General features: G+C 43.5%; 2 protein-coding genes across 3 annotated transcripts; both read left to right on the top strand.

The window, feature by feature from the left end:
- The first annotated feature begins 1,895 nt into the window (after nucleotides 1-1,895).
- Nucleotides 1,896-6,804, top strand: LOC117833517 (T-complex protein 1 subunit theta). Its single transcript, XM_034713043.2, has 13 exons — nucleotides 1,896-2,192; nucleotides 2,629-2,891; nucleotides 2,993-3,139; nucleotides 3,235-3,396; nucleotides 3,975-4,052; nucleotides 4,359-4,492; nucleotides 4,706-4,778; nucleotides 4,860-4,937; nucleotides 5,020-5,142; nucleotides 5,258-5,352; nucleotides 5,735-5,944; nucleotides 6,247-6,304; nucleotides 6,390-6,804. Exons 1-13 carry the CDS (start codon nucleotides 2,042-2,044, stop codon nucleotides 6,459-6,461), a joined length of 1,644 nt encoding a protein of 547 aa, XP_034568934.1. The 5' UTR covers nucleotides 1,896-2,041; the 3' UTR covers nucleotides 6,462-6,804.
- Nucleotides 6,805-8,353: 1,549 nt separating this feature from the next.
- On the top strand, nucleotides 8,354-15,515 carry LOC117833181 (uncharacterized). Of its 2 annotated transcripts, XM_034712602.2 has the most exons (5): nucleotides 8,354-8,535; nucleotides 9,808-9,915; nucleotides 10,223-10,312; nucleotides 10,775-10,908; nucleotides 11,753-15,515. In XM_034712602.2, exon 5 carries the CDS (start codon nucleotides 11,758-11,760, stop codon nucleotides 14,944-14,946), a length of 3,189 nt encoding a protein of 1,062 aa, XP_034568493.1. In that variant the 5' UTR covers nucleotides 8,354-8,535; nucleotides 9,808-9,915; nucleotides 10,223-10,312; nucleotides 10,775-10,908; nucleotides 11,753-11,757; the 3' UTR covers nucleotides 14,947-15,515. The 2 variants fall into 2 exon arrangements, with proteins under 2 accessions (XP_034568493.1, XP_034568492.1); XM_034712601.2 differs by lacking the exon at nucleotides 10,223-10,312.
- The last annotated feature ends 8,557 nt before the right edge of the window (nucleotides 15,516-24,072 follow it).

Below are 24,072 nucleotides of genomic sequence, written 5' to 3'. Positions count from 1 at the left end.
AGATACGGACGCGGTAGAACAAGGCCGCACCGAGAGCTCCGATGAGGCTGCGCCATGGCCTGACACAGACTTCATTGCTGCGATACTTGATGGAGCCCTTGGCATTGACCTCTTCATAGTAGCGCCGGAACTGGAAGTGGATTAGGAACACCTCCAGGCGGTGCCTTGTGACGGTGACCTCACCGGGGTGTAGCTGAAACTCGAAGAGGATGGCGTCCTCAATGTTCCGCACGGTGGTGCTTGGAGGGACACGCATGGCCTAGGTGACCAATGCATTCCCCTCCCAGTCGCGCAGCTCACGGCTCGAAGGAGGTGGAGATGTGGAGGGTATCCTCGTTGGGCCGCAGGGCAGGGTCGTCGACGCGAATCATTGCCATCTTGCCGGTGGGAGCTTCAGGCCATGGTGCGCGCCGATGTTGCCGGTGTCGCACCGGGCGGGCGGCTTGCAGGCGTAACTTGGCGCGGTAGTCCCACTGCTTGTACACTGAGCAGAGGCAGCGCAGGCAACAGATGGGATCCCTGCACACACTGGCTCGGTGGTCACGGCCAAGGCACCTGAAGCAGCGGCCTTGGGTCTTCTGAAGGAAGGCAACATGGGCAGCGGGGATGGAGGCAAAGTTGAAAGGCGTCATGGTGCCGGTTGTTGGGGGCACGTTGAATGTCGGTTGCCTCGGGCGTGGCTGACGACAGCGGGCTCTGACCGCCATGCCCGTTCCCGTCGCTAACGCCGGCTGACACGAGTCCATCCTAGCTCTGGCTCTGGCCCGGTGTCGAAGCGGATTTCATGCGGGAGGCACCGCTGCTCAGGGCTCAAAGGAGCGGGATGGCGTAGAGGGCCATTACTCCCTGAGGTGACGCCTGGAGGACGGCAAGGCGAGGCATGACCGGGGTAGTAACTGCTTCTCGGTGGGATGGTAATGGTAGATCTAAGGTGGCATGGTCTTGGTGGTTGGGGATGAGTAGGTGACTTGAAGGCGGGGGCGTATGGATGCGCCTAGGCTAGCGGCGAAGAAGCTTGGGCGGTGCTGCCGGGGCTGGCGACGCCAGCAATTGGAGGCGGAGCAGGGAGGCATATTGGCTTCTAAAATACGAGCACTCATGCTTAGTCTCGAGAACTTGAGTATGGCTAGATAAGCTATAAAAAAAAAGATGTCAAGGACCCTAGACAACCAAGTTATACCAAATTCACATTTCACCATGACTACACATTTAGCCATCTACTTCAATGAGTTTGGTAACACGACCCTCTGACATTTGGATCACCGAAACATTTTGATTTTGTTTCAGCATCGCAATTTGCAAAATCACATCCTACCCTAACCCAAAGTTCTCCTTGAGTCAATGCACTAGAATTTTTTTTGCTAATCACACAGTACAAACGTAGACGCTCACATACATGCACGCATACTCGCTCCGACAAACACACGCACGCAACCCTACCTCTATGAGCACCTTCGAAAGACTAAACCGGCAAATTCTCAAGATTAACGAAGTCACTACTAGCGTCTCGCTATTGACGGGCACGTCGCCTACCACTAAAAGTATAGCGCCAGTTAAATCCTGATGGGCTTGCTGACGCTCTGCTCGCGTCAACGCACTAGAATTGAAGAAGCCTACAATTGTTTTCGATTTTCTTTACCCTGAATCAAGTGTATGCTAGTCTGCAGTCTGCTACTGTCGTAGTGTCGTCCAACCAAATCAAGCAACTCACACTCTCCCTGTCCCGCCGTTTCTTAAACCAATTGTCGAGGCCCAGCCCACGTTTCTGTCCCGCCTTTTCCAAGCCAAGCCCATTAGTGAGACACCCTCCCGGCCCGATCTATAAGGCCCATCAGACCAACCCGGGCCGAACCTTCTGGCCTCCTAGGGCTCCCTTCCCTTCCCTTCCCTTCCCCTCCCCACCATTCTAGAACACGCCTCGGCGGCCTCCGCATCTCCCCGCCTCCACTCTCGCACTCCCTCCCACTGCAGCGGCCACTAGGGTTTAAACTTTTTCCTCCCCCGATCCGCCTCGCCGCCGCCCGCCCGCCGGAGACCGAGGATGGTGGGTCTGGGCTCGATGGGGTACGGGATCCAGTCGATGCTCAAGGAGGGCCACCGCCACCTCTCGGGGCTCGAGGAGGCCGTGCTCAAGAACATCGACGCCTGCCGCGAGCTCTCCGCCATCACGCGCACCTCCCTCGGCCCCAACGGTGAGTTTCGCGCGCTCTCGCGCCTTCCGCCCCGTCGCGCGCGCTGTGGGTTTGGGGTGGGGGTCTGTGCCGTTGCTTGGGGAGCGAGGGGGATCTGGACTCTGGAGCGAGGAGAGCGTGCTCGGTGGGTAAGCGTGAGGCCGCCGGATTGCGGGGTAGGGGGGATGGTCGGGTAGTGAAGGGGGATCTGGAGTAAGGAGTGAGCTTATTATTGGAGCTTAGTGGGGCAATATGAATGTTTTGGTAGTGTGAAGCAATTGGCGTACAGGCGCGCAGTTTGAAATCTCTTATTGGTGCGCAATGTTTGGATCACGAGCAATTAGATTGTCCAGGACCACTAGTATACCACCCTCTGTAAATCTCACCCGAATTACTTTCACTTAAGATGCTGAAAGGTTGCGGCGGTCATTTAATTTTTCTTGTTTCCTGTATGCAGGAATGAACAAGATGGTTATCAATCACTTGGACAAGCTGTTCGTGACGAACGATGCTGCCACCATCGTGAACGAGCTCGAGGTTCAGCACCCGGCTGCCAAGATCCTGGTACTTGCCAGCAGGGCTCAGCAGGAGGAGATTGGGGATGGAGCCAATCTCACCATATCGTTCGCCGGTGAGCTGCTTGAGAAGGCTGAGGAGCTCATCAGGATGGGCTTGCATCCGAGCGAGATCATCATTGGCTACACCAAGGCCATCAACAAGGTGACTCACCCTCCCAATTGAATAGGGCACTAGGCTTTTGTGCTGTTGAATACCTGCAGTCTGATGGCAGGCTCTTTGTGCCTTTATATTTGGGAATGCAGACGATTGAGATCTTGGAGGACCTTGTCGAGAAAGGCTCAGAGAACATGGATGTGAGGAATAAGGAAGAGGTCGTGTTGAGGATGAGATCTGCTGTTGCGAGCAAGCAATTTGGTCAGGAGGACATACTGTGCCCTCTTGTGGCTGATGTAAGCTAATCCATAGCAGCTTATAAGGAGCTATTTCTTCCATGAACCATCCTGGTATCAACTAATGATGGGTTTGTTGTATCGTCTCACTCCAGGCCTGCATGCAAGTTTGCCCCAAAAATCCTGCAAACTTCAATGTTGACAATGTTAGAGTGGCTAAGCTGGTTGGAGGTGGTTTGCACAATTCTACTGTGGTTCGTGGGATGGTTCTAAGAAATGATGCTGTTGGGAGCATCAAAAGGGTGGAAATGGCAAAGGTAACCTCAGAATGCTACACTTAATTCATATTGCACATTGGTCGGTTATCTGTCAAAGTTCTATACGTTTATCCGTTCTATTAAGTTTTATGTTTCTTAATGGAAGGTGTTGTGACTGTAGTTGTGTAGTTACAGTGTATTTTCAAAAAGTAACAAGTATTTTGTTATGGTGCTCACCTATAATCATTATTTACACATGCCAACTTAATTGTGCATCTATGCTCCAATTCTGCAAGTGTAGCCATCATGAATCAGTTCTTTCATAGAGCGGTCACAACACAGTGCATTTAATGCACTTGTTTTACACTTGGTACAATTGTAAAGGTACACAGTGCTTAAAATGTCCAAAATTTACAATTCACAAAGCGTTACTTTTATGTATCTGTGTCCTTCAATTTTACATTTTATGTATCTGTGTCCTTTAATTTTACACTGCTGCTAAATGCAGTGAATGGAAAAGTTGTGAATTTTAACTGAGATATACATTAATATGTTATATGAAGCTGCTAGAAATTTGATGTGCGCTGATGATGTCTGGTGCTGTTTCTTTCTGAAGTCTAAGATCAGCCCCTATTTAGATTGCAGTATTTGCTGGTGGTGTTGATACTTCTGCAACTGAAACAAAGGGAACTGTGCTGATACATTCTGCTGAGCAGGTATGTTCTTACCATGATGAATTTTTCCCACTTTCTGCGATGAACATGTTCCTAGTTTCACCGCACTCTTTATAGTCTTTGTGCGTTTCAAAACTAAGTTGACTTCTATTTAAAAGGTATAGTCTTGCATTCTGTAGTAGTGTACATCCAACAGCATGTTGCTTATTTTTATTTCATGGATTTGTCTCATATGCAGTAAATTTGGTTTCAACTTTCACTGTGTCCTAATAACACTTTGAAGCACGTGATATTCCTTCGCTTTTATGGTGCATGGAAAGCTCTGTAATCTGCAAATTGCTTTTGCAGCTAGAAAATTATGCTAAGACCGAGGAAGCTAAGGTGGAGGAGCTTATCAAAGCTGTTGCTGACTCAGGTGCCAAGGTTATTGTCAGTGGCGCAGCAGTTGGTGATATGGCACTACATTTCTGTGAACGTTACAAGTTAGTTGCCTCCTGATCTGAACAGTTTTGTGCCATGCTTTTCTTTGTTGAAAAATTCTTTTAGACTGGGAGAGCGATTGTATATACATTATCCTCTCTAAAACCCTCAATTCGTGTTGTCTTCAAGAAAGTATCTCAAAGCTTGATTTTAAGTGTTGTAGCTGTTAACCATTGCTTGCTATGTCCATTCACTTATTGATGTTCTGTTTGCAGACTAATGGTTCTGAAAATCAGCTCTAAGTTTGAACTGAGAAGATTCTGCCGTACTACTGGGGCTGTTGCAATTGTAAGTTCTGCTTTTAAAATATGCTTGCTGCATAGCATTTAAGCATACTTTTTTCTGATTTTGCATGTTTTTTCAAAACAGTTGAAACTTAGCCAACCAAATGCGGACGAATTAGGATATGCAGACTCTGTTTCGGTGGAGGAAATTGGTGGTGCTCGAGTATGTTGTCCCCCTTTGTGTATTTGCAGAAGATATAGTTTGTGCTTCATTCTTTCCTTACAACATTTAGTTTGTTCTATAGGTGACTGTTGTCAAGAATGAGCAAGGTGGAAATTCTGTGGCTACTGTTGTCTTAAGAGGCAGTACTGACAGTATACTAGATGATCTTGAAAGAGCTGTTGATGATGGTGTCAATACATACAAGGTATATCTGTGAAATCTGATTTTGTCTACTTTTCATTGTTTTAGTACAAAAGATATACTTTACACTTGTTTCTTCCTGTTTAATTAATTTGTCTGACTGTTGGTGTTTATACTAGTCAATGTGCAGGGACAGTCGGATAATTCCTGGTGCAGCTGCAACAGAAATAGAACTGGCAAAGAGATTGAAGGAGTTTTCTTTGAAGGAAACAGGGTAAGATATTTTTGTCATGTACCATGTTAGCTCGAGGACATGTGAATCCCAACATTCTAGTTGAAAACAGAAGGATCTTAACATGTTGCATTAGCTTGCTAGTTTATGACAAGGTTCATTGATGTGTATGGAATCCAGTATGATGTCTATTTATTGGGACATGATAGATGGGACAAAAATCATTTGATGCCTTTCTTTATTGTCATATTTAGAAGCCAGTGGCGAGTTTATAGTGTTTTATAGTTTAGTTGGGCCTCATCTATATAATCTGTCAACTGTTTTGTTATCACTAACAATTTTTGTAGTTTAGTGGATGATACCATGAAACTGTGAATTATATAGTATGTTTCTCCTCATTAATGTTGATGGTTAACTAATGCAGGTTGGACCAGTATGCCATTGCAAAATTTGCTGAAAGCTTTGAGATGGTTCCAAGAACCCTATCTGAAAATGCTGGACTTAGTGCGATGGAGATAATATCTTCCCTTTATGCTGAGCATGCTGCTGGGAATACAAAAGTTGGTATTGACCTGGAGGAAGGTGCTTGCAAGGATGTCTCTGCCTTGAAAATATGGGACCTCTACGTCACAAAGTAAGTCAGTGTATTAACATTTTGGATGAACAAATGTAGTTAGAAATCATGAGAAAGCTGTTTTGAATATGCTTTTTTTTAATCTTTATAGCTAGTGTGTCTCATGGAACTAGAACATGTAAATCACCGACTCATCGTGGTGCTGCTAGGTTTGTCATAGATGTTGTCATAGGTGCACCACAGTTGTCCTCGTACGCATTATGTGTTTCAAATTTGGGGCATGGGTTGGCACAATTTCTGTATTGGTATCAGCTGTTTTTGCTTGTCTTTATGTTTCGCTTCGCTTATTTTCGCCTGCACAGGTTTTTTGCCCTAAAATACTCTGCTGATGCTGTATGCACCGTACTACGGGTTGACCAGGTAAGGATGCCAATCAAATGTTATAATTCTTTTTAGACAAAAAGATTATATGAGGTTCATAAGTTGGATTCATAAACTATTGCAGATCATCATGGCAAAGCCAGCAGGAGGGCCAAGAAGAGATGCCCAGCCTGGTGGCGGGATGGATGAGGATTAGTTTCACATTTTCGCTTTTGTACTCTTGTTTTCATTGTGTCACGCTTGCGAGATTTCAGATCAGGGAACATCTGTATCTTATCTAGGCTTTGGTTCTGTAGAAGATTTTGGGTGCCTGGAGTTCACGTTTGTGAGGGTTGCATGGTTGAGCTAATATCCCATGGGGAATTTGGGAGTCTTTTCCTGGTGTATTGCGGTGCTGATGTATCAAATGATTGACTCCAGGGTTTGTTCTTTCAGTTTATCACACAAACTGAGCTCATGTAACTCCGGGGTTTGTTCATCTGAGTTTTGTAAGTGATACTTTAGTTCTACTTGGAAGACTGAAGTTGTCTTGATGGTTATTAGTTTGGTAACGTTGAATGCAGTCAATTTACAAAGGCAGGGTGCCTCCTTTGCTCCGTTGGTGAGCATTGTACCTCCACTGATAGCCCTTGTAAAGCTGCACGAGGTGAGTTGATGTTATAAGGGTTGCTGGAGGCGTCGAACTTTGATGCTTAATTGCGCATGGCTATCTCGCTAGCCCTAGCCATAAATCATTCTTCTATATTCGTAAGATAGCGTTGAGTACTCTGTTTTAAAATCTTTAACACTGTTGGCTACGTATCATTTGTTTGGTTATGACTTGTTAAATCATACATTTTGTTGTGATTGGTTGTAACATTAAAGGTATTAAAGGTACTTTATGTATGACTTAAATTTTTGCATATTTACACTAAATTATTAATAAGGAAAATGGTCAAAAGTTGTCTTCAAAACTTAAGGGTATAAAATATTTTGAGAAAAGGTGGAATACTAAATAATTGTATTGTCTAAGTTGGAAAATGGGTTCTCATTCTTCACTTTTGAGGAGTCAAAGGCCACTTTTATTTATATTATATTATATTATAGTGTTCTCTTTCTTCACTTTTGAGCGTAGTGCAAAGTTTCATTGTACGGTTACCAATAATAACACATCATCTAAATAGATTTGGACGTATGAATGTTTTATTATGCGATTTCATAGGTTAACCATAATATCTAATCGTTGCATGGTTAATGGATTCAATGTACCACATGTAATTGTTTGATTATATGCCACACTCGATTGAGAATCCATGTGAGGATAAGACGAAGGAGCCCCTGTGCTAGTTTATATGAATTCAATGTAACATATGAATTATGCGCCACGTGTAATTGTTTCAATTATAACTAGAAGATGCATGGCCATACGCGTGCTGGATCGAGAATCCATGTGACGACAAAATGAAGGAACCACAAATCCACAATGCTGGTTCCATCCATGTTGTAAGACGGTGAGCACAGGGTCTCATCGTGAATAAACTCTCTTCTTCTCTCTTTACAAATATCCTACCATTGTCGTAAAAAATACTTCCGTGTCATATAAGTTTAATGAGAATAAAACCTAGTTGAAACTTGCACTGGGAATGACTTTGGTGATTTTGTAAGTGCACTAATGGGCATTTATAGAGTTGTGCACTTAATGGACATTCATAACTTCCCTTCCCAATCTCGAAACAACGTGATACAGAGGAAATTATTGTACCGTAGTACCTTTAAAAAAAAGCCTTTTATAATTATAAATACTTTATAGTTTTCTAAAACGGCTTCTCCTAAATTTTCATCTTTCATTGTTAAAAAAGTAGTTCCCTCGTACTCTTGTCATTTTTAGATAAAAATTACATTTCATTTTGAGGTTTAGGTTCCAAATGAATAAATTTTCTTTTCCACGTAGCTCATCCTTACATTTTTCATTTCTTATATCTTCATTTCAGTAACACCCACTCATTCCATTCACCTTTTTTAGGGGTAAAATAGTCATTTCCCCTACAGTGGCCAATTTGTAATTTCACTAGCCGAATGCAAAGCCCTAAAGCAAAAATCCCCCAAATTTTCCCCTCGCCCAAACCTCCACCGCCCCATTACGCGCGCCCCTCCTCCGCCCTCCCGCTGCGGGCCTGCGGCGACGGGCGGCACGCCGGCGCATTCCTTTCCTAGCGGCGACCACAGTGCGAGTGGCGCCGCCCGCCAGTTCTCCGTCGGGCGCTTCGCCGGCTAACGGGCATCCGACAGGGGTATGCCCACCCATTCCCCTCCCTTCTCGTCGTGCTGCCCGAAATCGAACACCCAAACCACTAACGTATGGTATCTGTATTCGGATCTGATCATGATTTTACCACACCCATGTCCTACACTGGGTCGGCCCCTGATTCGCTAGACAATCGCTACACTGCTCGTGTCTAGGGAGTTCGTGATCCTGTAGGAGGGCAGAGCAGCGCCGTGGTGAAAGCAGAAGAGAGCCAGAGGGAAATGAAGGGCGAGTAGGAAGGAGATGAGCAGTATCAGCCTATTAGGAAGGAGGGGAATGGTTAGATTTTGGTGGTATTATTAAATGTATCAGAAATTAGCAAATATCATTTGACGCCTTGACGGTTTATGTAAAAATGGGTTAATGTTGGGTGCTAGGTACCTGTGTGCTCATTCTGATGTAGCTGTGAGTGGTGTTTTGCTTTGCCTGAACGTATTCTGATTTGGTTTCTAGGGTAGTCTGCTTGTTTCTGATAACTGGTAAGTCTTTATTTTGGTCATTCGAATGAGTATGTTTTCTATTTTCTAGCAACCTAGCTTTTTCTATGGCCTTGTGCTGTATCTCTTTTACTGCAGAGGATGCAGCCTTAAGTCTTAGCACTATTCATACAGCCCAGAAACTTGGAGGTACATAAATTGATATTTGTGTGGGAATGTAGACTTTGGATAGGCTTAGATCGAATTAGATGCACAAATAATCAGTGTTCCAGAGACAGGTCGTCCAGGCCACATAGCATGATCGGGCCTCCTACCTGTTGCTGTGTGATTGCCGTTTAGATTTTAGACCTATAGTCAGGCTGATTAGGCTTTACAATCACTATGAGTTAGGTAACTGAATGAATAATTCTTGCAATAATAGTGAATATTGCTACTTATTTGTTATGCTTCGTAGAGTTGTTTTTGCAACATGCGTACCATTCTGTACACCTGTGACAGTGCATTGGCTGGAGAATTCGTTTCTGATTCATTATGAATCTTGCATCCTCTGTTCATACCCGTCATACCCTCTGTGTGCGCAATCACGTGTTTGTGTGTGTCATCTTCTTACTGAAAAAAATGGCAACTCTGTTCTGAAAATTACATAGCTGGAACATGTTTAATATCATGCTGTGTGCACAATTTAAGGTCCAATTTGTCAGAGACAACACAGGACACAAAAGTAGCACATGTGAATATTGTATGATTCAATGCTTGTTAATTTATTGATACATGTATGTGGATGAATTTAGTCATGAAATCTGTTGTGTGCAATTGTGCAGGTGACACTGCATAACAATTATTTCATTCAGGAAAAAAATGGAGCGATGAATCATAAACGGTTCACAAGGATGACCCGGGGTTGCTGTGGGGTTTCATAGGCACACCAGGTAACCCCTGTTCATAATAGTTCCCTTTCCTCTTAACATGCGCACTGAATGAAAAAAATGATATATTACACACACCTATTAGTCTTAATCAGTTTATATGCCTCTTTGGATTTGGGTCATTTCAATTGGGCTTACAATCATTTCCTACTTGTCAGCTATGTTTGCTTTTAATGTAAGTGCTAAGTTTGCCTCGTTGGGGTTTCAGGGTAATATGACTCTCTGCAATAAAAGTAGAAGAGGCTAATATGTAGCAAGGGGTTTCAGGGTTCGATAAACCAATAATATTTCTTTGGTATGGTTCCCACAGAGCGACACTGTTAATGAGGGTAGCACAACTGTTTGGAGAAGAGGGGGAACACAACTAAAATATCAGTGAGGATTGGTGAAATTGAAGTCTGTATGTTATGCACATCTCTGTTAGTTTGTTTCCAGCTATACTGAGAATCTATGTTACTTTTCATACTTGTTATGATTCTGTACAGTTAAGTATGCATATATGTTAGGAGAGGCCTCTACATAGTGAGTGTATTGTAATTGTTCGCATCAATTAGATAATTTGTCATCCTCCTGTTTACTTCTCTTACTTGGGCCCCATCCTACTCCTTCCCAGCCCTTTGAACACTACATTGCAGTTGCAATTGGCTGCTGGTGTTAATCTCTCTAGAATCGATGGGGATGCCACTCTCTTAACTCTATTCTAGCTCACCATTTTTTAATTTAACAACTAACTAAATTAGGATAGTAAAGAGAAAGAGTCAAGTATTTGTTGTCACTTTGCTTCTACTTTGAGTGCCTTAACTCATCTCACTGCAAATGTTTTTGGTCACTAAATGATGCATGATGCAAACAATGTTAACAGGTCTTGCCCATCGACAGCTACTACCTTGTGGTATTCTTTGATGACAGCCAACCACTGAAGCCACATCTATTTTCCCAAGAAAGTTGATACGTTTAGAGGATAAAGAATACTGCTATACACTCAAATGTGCCACTGTAAGTGATGCAATACTGATGTAAATTTTCTTTTTGTCGATTTTGATCTTTGTCCATGCTTTACCTATGTGTCTTGTTTTTTTCTGTCTCCTGTTATAGTGTTATTTTATCATTGCCTTTGTGATGATGTGCCATTGGATGTGTTGAAAAGCTTATTATTTACAATGATATATGAATATATCATATACAGTGTCAGCAGGTTTATTTTATATGTCCACTTCTGTTTGTTGACTCGGTGCTACATCAGACACTGCATTTTTTTTAAAGTTATATACATACTTGTGGATTTGCTATTCATTTGGGATGAGAATTTTTCTTTTCTTCATTTAGAGTGAGTATTTGGATCATTCCTCATCCTTTCCCTCATCTGATAGTTGTGCAGCTAAAAGCTTATATTTAGAGAAGGGCTAGATTGGAATACTACCCAAATGTTTTATGACAATTATGGGCAAGATCATATGGGTTTAATATGCATATATAAGAAAAATATTGGTTGGAATGCGTTATAGATAGAATCATTGAGTATTCTTTCATGCTTGATCTCGTTTTACTCCTGATTCTTTTTAATTCAACTACTATTAAAATAACAGAACTAGCAATTCTGTCAACTGAATTATGAAGAAGAGGTGCTACTAATGCTATTGTTTTAAGGCATGTTTTCAACTACTAAGCACTATTTTCTTTTTTATAATTTTTCTGGGCTGATGCACTAAAAGGTTTTGGCATAATATTGCTTGAGAAAATGATCCAAAGGTGTTCGTTAACTTTTGAATAGTTTCTACATAATGAATGACATTTTTTCCAGAGTATACTCATCAGGGCCATTTTGTGCTGTACTTTACAGAGAATATGATCGACTGCAATAGAGAAGAGGCCTTCAGGGCCAGGGAAATGGCTGTAAAGAAGATGGAAAATAGAGATTTTGTTGGTGCTGAGAAGATTGTACTTAAAGCTCAAAAGCTTTTTCCAGAGCTTGAGAATATATCTAAGCTGTTAACCATCTGTAATGTGCACTGCGCAGCAGAGTTAAGGGTGAATGGAGAGATGGACTTGTATGGAATCCTTCAAGTGGAGGAAGGAGCGGATGAAGCCTTGATAAGAAAACAGTACCGCAAGCTTGCATTTTCACTTCATCCTGATAAAAATTGTTTTGTGGGTGCTGAAGCAGCTTTCAAGTTGGTTGCTGAAGCTCATTCTGTACTATGTGATCCCACAAAGCGATCCCAGTATGACCTGAAAAGGAAGAGTGGGTTTAGAAATGTGCCAAAGCCAGCTAAACAGCAGCCATCAAAGAAAGTTGATTCAAATAAACGGAGCAGGCCTGGACTTGGAGAAACATTTTGGACCATATGCTCACACTGTCAGATCCGATACCAGTACTACATCAAGGTCTTGAACACCATGGTCCAATGTATGAGTTGCAAAAGGAATTTTTTTGCATATAATCTTTATGAACATCCCATGCCCACTTCATCAAGTGTACCCAATGGCTCCCAAGTTCCTGCAAACATGTTTCCAAACAAGCAGCGTGACACTCAGAGTCAACAAGGTCACCCTGTGAAGCCTTCGTGTACAGGTAGAGGCACCAATGTGAAGCCAAATGGTTCTCAAGACCCTTCACACATGTTTCCAAATCAACAGCATGGAGTTCCCTGTCAAAATTCTCATCCCGAGAAGCCTTCTGCAGGTGGAAACACAGATGTGAAGCTGAGGATGAATGTGGCCCAACATGATGAATACATTAAAGGGTATAGCAGGCCCGTTTGTGATGAGAAGGCTAATCACCCAGACATGTCAAGGGGGAAATTTCAATATTCAACACTGAATCAAGAGAAATCTTCTGTCCCAACTGAAAACAGGAATATGCATGGAAGGTCAATGCCAGATTCTTCTGATCCAAACATTTTCAACAAACAGAAATTGGTTAGAGAAGATGCATCAGCGAAGCCAGATGCTATGAATATGCCTTGTTCTGCAAAGCTTTCTTCTGTAGGTAGACAAACAGATGCAGATTCAAGGATAAATGTTGCGGGCAGAAGATCAATGCAAGATCCTGTTGATCCAAACATTACTGACAGAAGGAACTTGACTAGAGAAGATGCATCTACAGTGCCTAGTGCTGCAGGATCCTCTGGTACCCGAAGGTCAGGTAGAAGGAAGCAAGATGCTGATGGAAATATTTTCCTGAACATTGATACCAAAAAGAGGCAGAGGAAGAATGATTTTCCATCTAATGTTAGACAACCAGATCCACCTCATGTCTCCAGCAATGTTGACGTCCAAGAGATGGAAAAAACTACTGATACAGGTGATCAGGGAAATATCAAGGAAGAAGCCCCTGAAGTTGATACAAGTGATGAAGACAATATCAAGGAAGAAGCTCCTGAAACTGTGAGCGAAAAGAAACCTTCCTATTCTGAGGTGGTAACATTTCCTGATCCAGATATCTTCAATTTTGAGGAGTTCAGGGATATCAATCTGTTTGCAGTTGGTCAGATATGGGCCCTCTATGATAATCTTGATGGCATGCCAAGGTATTATGCTCGAATAAAGCAATTTGATGCCTCCAACTTCAAAGTGCATTTGGCTTGGCTGGAGTATGATGCGATGGATGAAGCTGAGGAGTGTTGGACCAATGAAGAACTGCCTACTGCCTGTGGAAACTTTTGCCTTGGGAAAGGAACTGACGTATCACAAGATAGGTCCATGTTTTCTCATATTGCTGCATGGGTGAAAGGTAAAAAAAGGAATTCGTATGTCATATATCCTAATAAGGGTGAGGTGTGGGCTCTTTACAAGGGGTGGAGTATGGAATGGAGCTCTGATGCAGATAACCATAGATCATATGAGTACGAGGTTGTGGAAGTCCTATCAAATATGTCAGTCAATGATGGTGCCACTGTTATCCCACTGGTCAGGATCAAGGGATTTGTCAGTTTATTTGCGACAGCTAAGGATAAATCTTCGTTTGTGATACCATCAAGTGAGCTTCTCAGATTCTCTCATAGCATCCCGTTTTATAGGACAAACGGGAATGAAAAGGTTGGTGTCCCAGGAGGATTTCTGGAACTTGACAATGCATGTCTCCCTGCTGACCTGGATGCAGCATTCTCTTCTGTTACTCTTGACTCTTACATGTCTCTTGGCAAGAAAGAAAGCGGCACATTTGTTGATATGACCACTGACAATACAAGTCGTAGAGCGGATCCTGGAGATGAGCAAATTGCTCAGAAGGAGAACAACTCTGAAGCACATGCTTGCCAACCTCCTGAACAAAATACGACCTCGAAGAAGACTGCCGGTGATGCCAATGAATTTGGTGATTTCTCTCTGCAAAACGACATTCCCCCCAGCGTATATACATATCCTGATTCTGATTTCCACAGCTTTGAAGAAGGTCGCTCCTGTGAGAAGATTTTACGTGGACAAATATGGGCCTTGTTCAGTGAGGTTGATAAATTTCCCAAGTTCTACGCCTGGATAAGAAAAGTCAAGCAAGAACCTTTCAGGGTGCAATTGGTCTGGCTTGAGGCTTGCCCTGAACATGAACAGGAGAAGCGATGGTTGGAGCAGGACATACCCATCAGCTGCGGCACTTTCAGGGTCGTCCGAAACTGGAATGCCATGTATGACACAATGGACACCTTCTCCCATGAAGTATATGCCAGAGACACCGGCACAAGGTGGGAGGTCACAATCACCCCGGAAGCAGGCGAGATCTGGGCCATCTACATGAACTGGGCGCCCGACTGGGTCCCGTCCAGCACCGGCGCCTGCGAGTTTGCAATCTGCGAGGTCATCAACCGCACCGAAGCCAGCACGAGCGTCGCCTTCCTGGCCCAGGTCAGCGGGTACCTATCCGTGTTCAGACCCGACAAGCAGAAAGGCGTCCTGGAAGTACCCGCTCAGGAGAATCTGAGGTTCTCCCACCGGATCCCCTCGTTCCGCCTGACGGAAGAACAGGGCGGCAAGCTCCGGGGTTTCTACGAGCTCGACCCCGCCTCCGTCCCCGACGCCTTCCTTTACAGGGACACCTGACCCGACGACGACGATTACTACTACTCGCAAATGTTGATGCAGACTCTAATGTAGTTGAACCGAAGTCGACTCGTGCTAGAATTATTTGTCTTGTTAAATGTCAGGTTATCGATTTATTGGGTGTACATATACGCCGGTAAGCTTAGACTTACTGAAACCGTACGTGCGGATACAGCTGGGGGGGGGGGGGGGGGGGGGGGGGGGGGGGGGGGGGGGGGTGTTGCGATTTTGTACTCTCTGCTGGTGCGTCAAGTGGTAACTGTCACCAGTTGCCTGTGGAGTAAAATTGTCGCCTGCTGTGTGCACTTGGTGGTTACAGTGGCTTGCAAATTGCAATCAGTGAAAGTAACTCTGGTTTTCCAGGCTTCTCACATGTCGTGTGTGTTCAATGGCATGCAGTATTGTCTTACTTGTGCACTGTGGTTGAACTGTGAGATACTTTGCGTCTGTGCCGTGACCTGGACGGTTTAAATGTGGAGATGTTCCGATGTAACTAACTTGGACGGCTAAATTATGGCCTCCAAATGCTGCCTTTGCTCAAGCAATAAAACTGCTGTAACGTACCAAAATTCTTGTGTGTGGTGACTCGTAGTGTTTGTGAGCTTGTCCATGGTGAACCAAATCGAAGCTAGGTCGCGGCACCGGCTGCCACGTCTGCGGCACGCACGGTCCGGGCTTTGGCGCCAGCACTTTGTACACTTGGCAGCCTGAGCTCGGGCCGAGGCAGGCTGGGCTCGGATGGACCATACCGAAGGCCGAAGGGCTCTCTCAGCCGGACATAGCATATCCAAGCTAGTTTTCCTGCACTCGTCGATGTACTTGGTTCTCCATGGAAACTCTTGCAAGCGCCAAGGATTCGCAATTTCGTTCCATGCGTTGCCTCCACATCAGCGCTAGGCAATATTTCATCCCATGCCGAAAATTTGCAGACCACCATGGCCTTAAGAAGCTCTTCACGAGCTGATGCTGCCCATGTCATCGCTCAGTTGCTGCCTTGCTGGCCAGGTAATTTGTCCCCTGAATTGCCTTGACGTGCTGCTGGCCTGTGGCTTGGCTCCGGTGGGCTTGGCTGGGCTGGGCTGCTTAATAAACTCATTGTTGAGGCTCAGTAATAACAAGCCAAAAATATGTGCAAACAGCACCACGTGCGTATTCACTGCGGCACTGCTAGTGTTCGGACGTTCAATAAGAAGTTTTTACATCTGAATATGGATGGCAAGGAACTTCGGTTGATTATGGTATATTTGAATTGCAACCGAAACTCACGCATATCAAAACTTCTAATATCTTGATAAAAAGAAGATAAAAAGAAACTTTTGGTATTGAAGTCAGAATGTTCGGTTAAATATTTTGGCGCAGGCAAAGACCGGTAAAGCATAACGAGAGGATCGTATAATAATTTTGGTTCCTTGCATTATAATAACTTCCATACAGAGATTGCGGATGAGATGCTTAACTAGCATGTTCATCGTGAGGCACGTTTTCGTGTCAACATAAAGTAAAATCGGGCGCATAATCTTGCTCTAGCAAATGCCTTGGTAACAAGCTCTGCCGTCACTGAGCGTAACAGTTCCTGGCGGTTCCTTTGTCCAGTTCTCATTATGTTTCATAATCATTAATTAAACATCATAGAGTGCTAGATGAGATAGTCCCATCTTTATCGAACCTCTGACACATAACTCATGAGCTGTCGATCGATATTTCCATTTTACGTTCATGCTATTATTTGCTAAAAACATTTTCAGTTTATTTGGAGCTTGTATCTTCCACATAAGCGAGGGGCACATGTCCCCACCCACTATTAAAAATTAAGGTGCAATCATAACTAGCTATGGTTCATTCCTCGCTTCATTGGTCAGGTCAAAAAACTTTGTACTCTCGTGCTGATCCTCGCGCTCTTCCATGTATGATATATCTAACGCAATGTGCGGAGACGCCAGTCGAACAATGGTACTCATCCATCTCAAATTATAAGTCAGTCTAAGAATCTTGGAGAGTCAAAGTATATCAAGTTTGATCAAATTTATATGATAATATAATAACATTTATGATGTCATCTAAGTATCATTAGATTCTTCATCAATTATATTTTCATAGTATACCTATTTGATGTTATAAATCTTTATAATTTTATCTATAATTTTGATCAAACTTGAGATGCTTTGACTCTCCAAGATTTTTAGAATGACTTATAATTTGGGATGGAGGGAGTACATGTTTTGGATATCGGGGAATGAAAAGATGGTAAGTACGGTACTATCTAGGGTTAAAAACGAATGGAAAAATTGAATGTTTACTGTATTATTAAAAACCATAACATATTCAAAAATAAAACTCTAACCAAGACCTCTTATGGTGCATATATAATAAAGTATTAATCAAACTACATCTGTTTGTGCTTTGCAGGAACTGTTGGACGAAACCACGTACGTGTCCACATTGATTGTCGGACAAGCAAACGAGCACCCTTTTTGACAGGATAGTTGTGCTTCTCAATTGGCACGTCTGCTTCACCCTGTATGCAAAATGCCACGACGTTGTTGTTGACCATGTTAGCCGCATACACACTGTTAGGCTTGGTACAATTCCATGTGCCATAGAATGGATTGTCTAGACCAACAAATAGGGTTGCGCCGCATGGGTCGCCATGTCTCTCTTATATCGTCACACTTGAATAGTGGCATGCCACGAGGTTTAAACAGTATGTCCTTATTCATTTCTGATGTACAGGAAGTGCAGCAGAAAACGGGAAGACTGAACCAGACCAGTTACCTGCTCACCTAACAAAACTTTGTACCTTTAGACATATATAACCAGGAACAGAAGACATCAAAATGTAAAGGACCAACATAACCTTTTCAGTAACGCCAAATGGCTATAAGAGGACCAAGTAGAAGTAATATTTCATCTGCAGAAATGGAATGCTAAACGTTTCAGGCTTTCCCGGATAACTGAAACTTTTTTAGCAAGCAATGGTTTCCATTGAAATTTGACAATCAATTCACTACATTGGATATCCAGAAAGGCGCATTTCCCCAATCCAAAGCATCTGCCTTACACCAAAAATTTCTTAACAATCACTCACCACATAGATAGAGAAAATGTTTTTTTTCTTTTGCAATATCAGTATACTGACCACAATAATTTTATTCTACACTCGAAACTCTCCAGGTGATAATTAACATGCCATGGGAATTAACTGAATTTCTTTAGCAGTAGTTTGAGCTCAACATCAGATATTTGATTATTTGGTTTGCATATCACCATCAAGCATTGACTTATCCCCAAGAGTTTGCAGATGCAAGCCATGTCAGTTAAATTGCAACAACATTTCAAGGCAAACCAGGAAAACTTCAGCCATAATGTAGAAAACTGCAGCATAGACACGGTTTCCAAAAAACATGCCACAACAGGATCAACACTACACGAGCACACCACGGTTGCAAAAGATGAGCTCACAGTTAGTTGGGTGATAATCCTGTACCAGGAACACCACGACCATGCTCAAAGTCTCAGCCGGCATCACTGTTTAAGTTGAAGAAGTGCTTATTAGAAAAGTTGCAGCAATGAGAGGCAACAGATTATGGTGCCACGAATCCACAGATCAAAGTGGTGAATTACATGGTGCCTAACGAAATGAGATGCCATCCAAGTGACAAAAGGAATTGTTCAAATCTAAACCGATGCCCAAAAAAAGCCACTTGCCTGAATAGCAAATCGATGAGTAGTTCTTTTACAAGATCTGTGAACCTGTAAACCTCTGCATTTGGACAGAAAGAAAAATAATTTATATGTGCAAGATCAATTGATTTTTAGATACCGGCAACTAAAGAAATGATCAACCTGACATTTAGCGCTACCCCATCGGTCCTGACCTTGGAGGACTTGCTTTCAAAATTGAGAAATTGGTATATCTATGTTTTTCAACTTCAAGCCTACATTGCCAAATCATGATCATAGGCTAATCAATCCTTGTCTTATTTGTTGGATTAAATTCTATCCGGCAATACAAACAAGTAATTGAGTTGAAATTTCCCCTGTACAGTGCAATGCCGTCCTCCATCATTGCATCAATAAGTGACACCACCTCCTTTCACAAGGAACATTCACTGCTGGTATCCATTTAGTAATTACACTATATATTGTTGTTTTTATTCTGAATACACTGTATAAGGCAACAGAATACAGTGCTACTGATTGCCCTACCCAGTGGCGGACCCAAGGATTAAATCGAGCCCGGGCAAAGCCTAAGGTGCCTTTCTTATCTCCAGCAGAAGGTTGATTTAGCTCAAGAGTAGCACCCTGTTGATCGTTGTCAACAGTCAGTCAGTCACCACCTGGAAGCCGCTGGAGCCTACAGTATCTAAAAAACACAGGCATGCACGCCAACATAACACACACACACCAGACCTCTAAGGAACTCATAGTATACTGGATTTTGTACTTACAGATACAGCAACTAATGCAGGCACCATGAAAACATTATAAAAATCACAAATCTGGGTTCCATCTCTTTCAAAATTGGAACTATTCCCCTGCACGATTGGTGAACAGTCAAAGAAGAATCTCGGTTCTTATATATAATTTCTAAATTTCATAGCAAAATTGAAATAAAAACAACAATTAAATTCCCCACCTGAGCTGCGATGTCCCTTCACCATACAACTGTGTCAAAGATATACCTAATAACTGTTTGGATCCAAATCTCCTAGAGTGATTAGGAAACAGCCTCCAGGTTTTTGACAGGTTCGGAAACAAACAATGAATATTCTGATTGAGCTAGTTCATTTGGCAAAACAATATATATTGTCAATAAGCATTGTTCCTGTCAAAAGAAGGGTAAGTTTCAATAGTTAATAAATTTACAAATAGACAAAACTATCAGTATGCTAAAAACAGGATCTGCAGGAATACAATGCTTCCTAATTTTTCTATACCCCTCATGTAAAATATTGGGGAAGTGAAACATGAAATGGAAACAGGAAAAATTAAAGGCTATTCCACACCCATACTCCTAAGTCCTAACCAGCTGAGTCCTTGCTGATTTTTACCTCCTACCGTACTACTTCACATACATACAAAACCATGGCTCATGGTGGAAACTGGATCTCAGACACGATTGTGCAAATAAAAATTTCTTATAAGCACCAGTTAAGTGTCACTAAAGCTGAGGATAACAGAGTTGTCGAGGAAATAAATACCATAAATGGATAACAGAGTTGTTTTGCCTTAAACCAAAAATTTCTTAACAATCACTCACAACACGGACACAAAGCTTTTAATTTCTTCCAGAAATAGTTCCCATGCAAATCAAACAACACTCAAATTTCTTTCTGAAAGAACATCAGCTGGTCATTCTGTCTGAAATAGTGGAAATATTAGCATGGAGAAAATCATGTTGGTGGAAATATTGGCTTGGAGAATATCAGCTGTCCTACCCTTATATTAAGAGACCTGTATAGTTAAGTGCAATGTCTGGCTTCATACTTAAACTATATTCATAGACCTATATCCTAGCCTTATATGTCCACCGACAAAACAATATGAAATGTGGGACAAACACCGGACCAAGAACAAAAAGGGCGATAAAAAGTGGTTTCTAGTAGATCCAACTAATAACAAGAACTAATCCGCCCAACTAATGACGTTTATCCAACAAGAAAAAGATAAGGTAGGGGAAGAGATGATCCTACATGATTCTTGCGAGCTCGTTTGGTGAGGCCGATTGAATCAGCAAGGGGCAAGAAGATGTGGAGTTCCATGTGTATTTGGCGGCTGCAGGGGTGGGCTGCACGGAGCTTCTTCTCCTCCGCCGTCGGAGGATGACGCCGACAGCGAAGGGAGCGCCTCCTTCACGCAAGACGACTGCACGGAGTCTCTGTTGCTCCACTCATCATCGGAGGAGTATGCCAGCAGTAATAGGGGCGGCTCCGTCACCTTCCGCACGGGCACGCTCGGCCGCAACTCCTTCAGCAACAACAGCTGCCGGGCGTCGTAGGACTGGGCAGGAGAGGCGCAGCACGGACGGACGGGGACAGAGGAGCGACGTCCGTGACGATGGTGGTGCCCGTGCGCCGCGGGTAGGGGATGCCGGAGGGAAGGGAGGAGGCAGGAGCTGATGCCTGAGCGCCGGGCGGCGTTGGTGGACAGAAGGCAGTGGAGGTGAGAAGGCGGACAGAGGTGGCGGCGCTCACGCAGGTGGACGATGGCGGGGGCCGCGACACAGCTCGCTCGGCCGAACCACAGGGGGCGGGGCTCGCGGAAGGAGGAAGTGGTGCGGATGGCTGCGGCCCTGACGCGGGTGTGCGGCGGCGGGGTTCCTTCTCGGGTGGAGCCAGGCTAGCTCTTCTGCAAGCCGACGCCGCCGCGGACCCGCCTCCTGTCGCGGGCGGACGGGGAACCCCTCGCGGCGGAGGACGGGGGCACCTCACGCTGGAGGACGGTGGTGGCTCTCGCGGGCGGATGGGGGCGGCGGATCGAGCTTGGTGAATGGGGAGGGAGGCCGGGAGGGAATATGGGGAGGGCGAAAAAACACCGGAGGCGTGATTAGCGGGCGACGAAGGAAAGAGACGGTGATTGCGGGCGGGTAGGAACGCGGCAGACAAGGAAGGGACGGGAGAGGAGCCGTGAGGGATGAAAACGGACGGGAACCGGTGGGAAACCCTGTGTTCTGCATTTTATCACTGAAAACAGGATTGCGTCTGAAATAGGCGGGAAAGGGAGCGGGAGCGGGATGAATGGGACTACGGAAATGAGCGGTAACGGGTACTTAAGCAGAAACTTATACTTTAATACGCACACATACAACATTGTTAGTTTTTTAGCTAGTTGCTAATCATATTTTGGTACCTCTAAGGATTTTTAGGCTAATGATATTTCATGAAATATGTGGCTAGCATGGCCTCTTGAGCAATAAGAGGTGTGAGCTAGGGCTAGGTAAATGCTAATGCATATTAAGTTTATCCCAGATTTATCAAATATGGGATAAATACGGGTTCATCCCGGTTAAAAACGGGATCCCCTAAAAACGGGTGGGACAGGCCCTCTCTCGCTTCCCGTCCCATTCTCGAATTTGTCCATAAATATGAAAATGGGCGGGTCAAATGTGAAAAAGGGACGAGAGAGTACGAGATTTATCCCGTCTGTTTTCAACCCTAACCGTGATCGATGGAGACGACCCACGGGTACGTGCGGGCAGGTAAGTAAGCAATCGCGGTGACAAAAACTTCTTAAAATCGGTGGGAACATTTTAGAAAACTGAATTTTTCAGTTAACCACCCCTTTCGTCACACCTTCGGACCGGCAAATGGACCCTCTACGAGGGGTACGGAATAAAACTCTAAGTAACAATTGACATCATCAGTTCTTTCCAAAGATAGATAGGCACGCAAATGGGAATGGAATGGAGGTGGAATGGAGGTGGACAGAGGCGGTAAACGTGAAAATATTTTCCACCTGTATTACAAATCTCATTTTTTATCCAAAATGAACTTATATATCCTTTGTTTTTATACAGAATATGCCTGAATTCACCTACTCCTTCCGTTCCAATTGTAGGTTATTTTGACTTTTTAAGTATGAATCTATAAAAACTAAAACGACTTTGGAAGGGAAGGAGTATTTCTCACAAGCCATGCCGGGGTTTGAGGACCCCACGCTGATGACGTTGGAGCAATGTGCAGGTTTCTACTTCATGTTTCCGGATTTCAGACCAGGACGGCATGCCCAGCTTAGAGAAAGAAGAAGAACGAGCTCGCTCCTGCGTGTCACCTCACTTGCCAACAAGGGAAGAAGGGCACCAATGTTTAATGAGGCAATTCCCTATTTGACACTAGTATAATGACTAGTTCCTTCCTTGGTCCTCAAAATTTCAGCTTTTCTTATTTGACACTGACTCTAAATTTCATACCCTATGTGACATTTCGTTAGTTTTGCAATTGAATGACTGTTAAATGACATGTGAAAAAGACCAATTTACCCATGTTATCTCATGCAGCAATAATCAACATATTAATATTCCATGATATTTACCCATGTGGTTTCCTGTAGCAATAATCAACATATTAACACTACTACAAAAACGATTTGTAGGGGCACCCCGTTTTTTTCTAAGGGTAGGCAAAATTGCCACCCGCACCTACAAAATGGAGGTGGTACTATAGCATGTGGCCCGCCCTGGAGAACCTACAAATTTCCAGGGATGGGTGACAGCAACACCCGCCCCTGCAAATGGTTCTCCAGGGGCAGGCCACGAGATGACCCGCCCCTGGAAATGGGCGACAAAACAACCAGCTGGATTTCTTGCTTCTCCCAACAACACAGTCACTACTCGAGGGAGGTGCTGCTCGAAAATTGGGGGAAGGTTTTCAACTTTGTTTCCTTAGAGTTGGAGCTTATACAAGATAAGTTGATGCTAATTCCTTATCTTTTTGAAGCTTATTGCATATGTTTTAGGCTCAAATGGAGTTCCATATACCTCTAGATAGATCTAGATCTCCAAGGTGTGGATTAGCCATTTGGAGCTACATTTACCTCAAACTTTTAGATGAAGTTAGGTTCTGATGTTTTACCCTCATTCATGAATGATGAATTTCCCAGATATCCATGGAGGAGAGAGAAGAAGATTTGGTTTTTTTTCTATATTGACCCACATTTTTTCCAAGATTTTGTGGGACAAAACAAGTTGACATGGATGATAAATAATTGTTTACAATTTTTTCAAGATTTCTATATTTTCATTTGTTTATTAGGAAATACTACATGTGTGTAATTATATATATATATGGTGTTTTTATATGGTGTAATTTTTTTTCCTGTTCAGAGAGATGGATAGGATATGGATGTACCAAGCATGAAGAACGGACGCCTATTTCCGTGGAGAATTTAACAAATTCATTAAAGGTGTGGAAAGAATTCATGCATGTCCAAACCATTGTATCTTGTACCGCGGGGATACTTTCAAAGGCTTGGGCAAATATCCTGTATGTTCTGCAAGTCGGTACAAAAATAATTCCAATTATTGTGATGATGATAGGCAAGGTCCAACCAATGGGAATAAAAGGAAGATTAAGGGTGCAAGGAATAGTGTTGCCACTGTTGAGCTAGAAGACACTACTTTAGGCATTT

The sequence above is a fragment of the Setaria viridis genome, chromosome 8 (assembly GCF_005286985.2).
Source record: "Setaria viridis chromosome 8, Setaria_viridis_v4.0, whole genome shotgun sequence".
NCBI lineage: Eukaryota > Viridiplantae > Streptophyta > Magnoliopsida > Poales > Poaceae > Setaria > Setaria viridis.
Note: the sequence above shows the minus strand (reverse complement) of the source record. Positions and strands in the feature narration are given on the sequence as shown.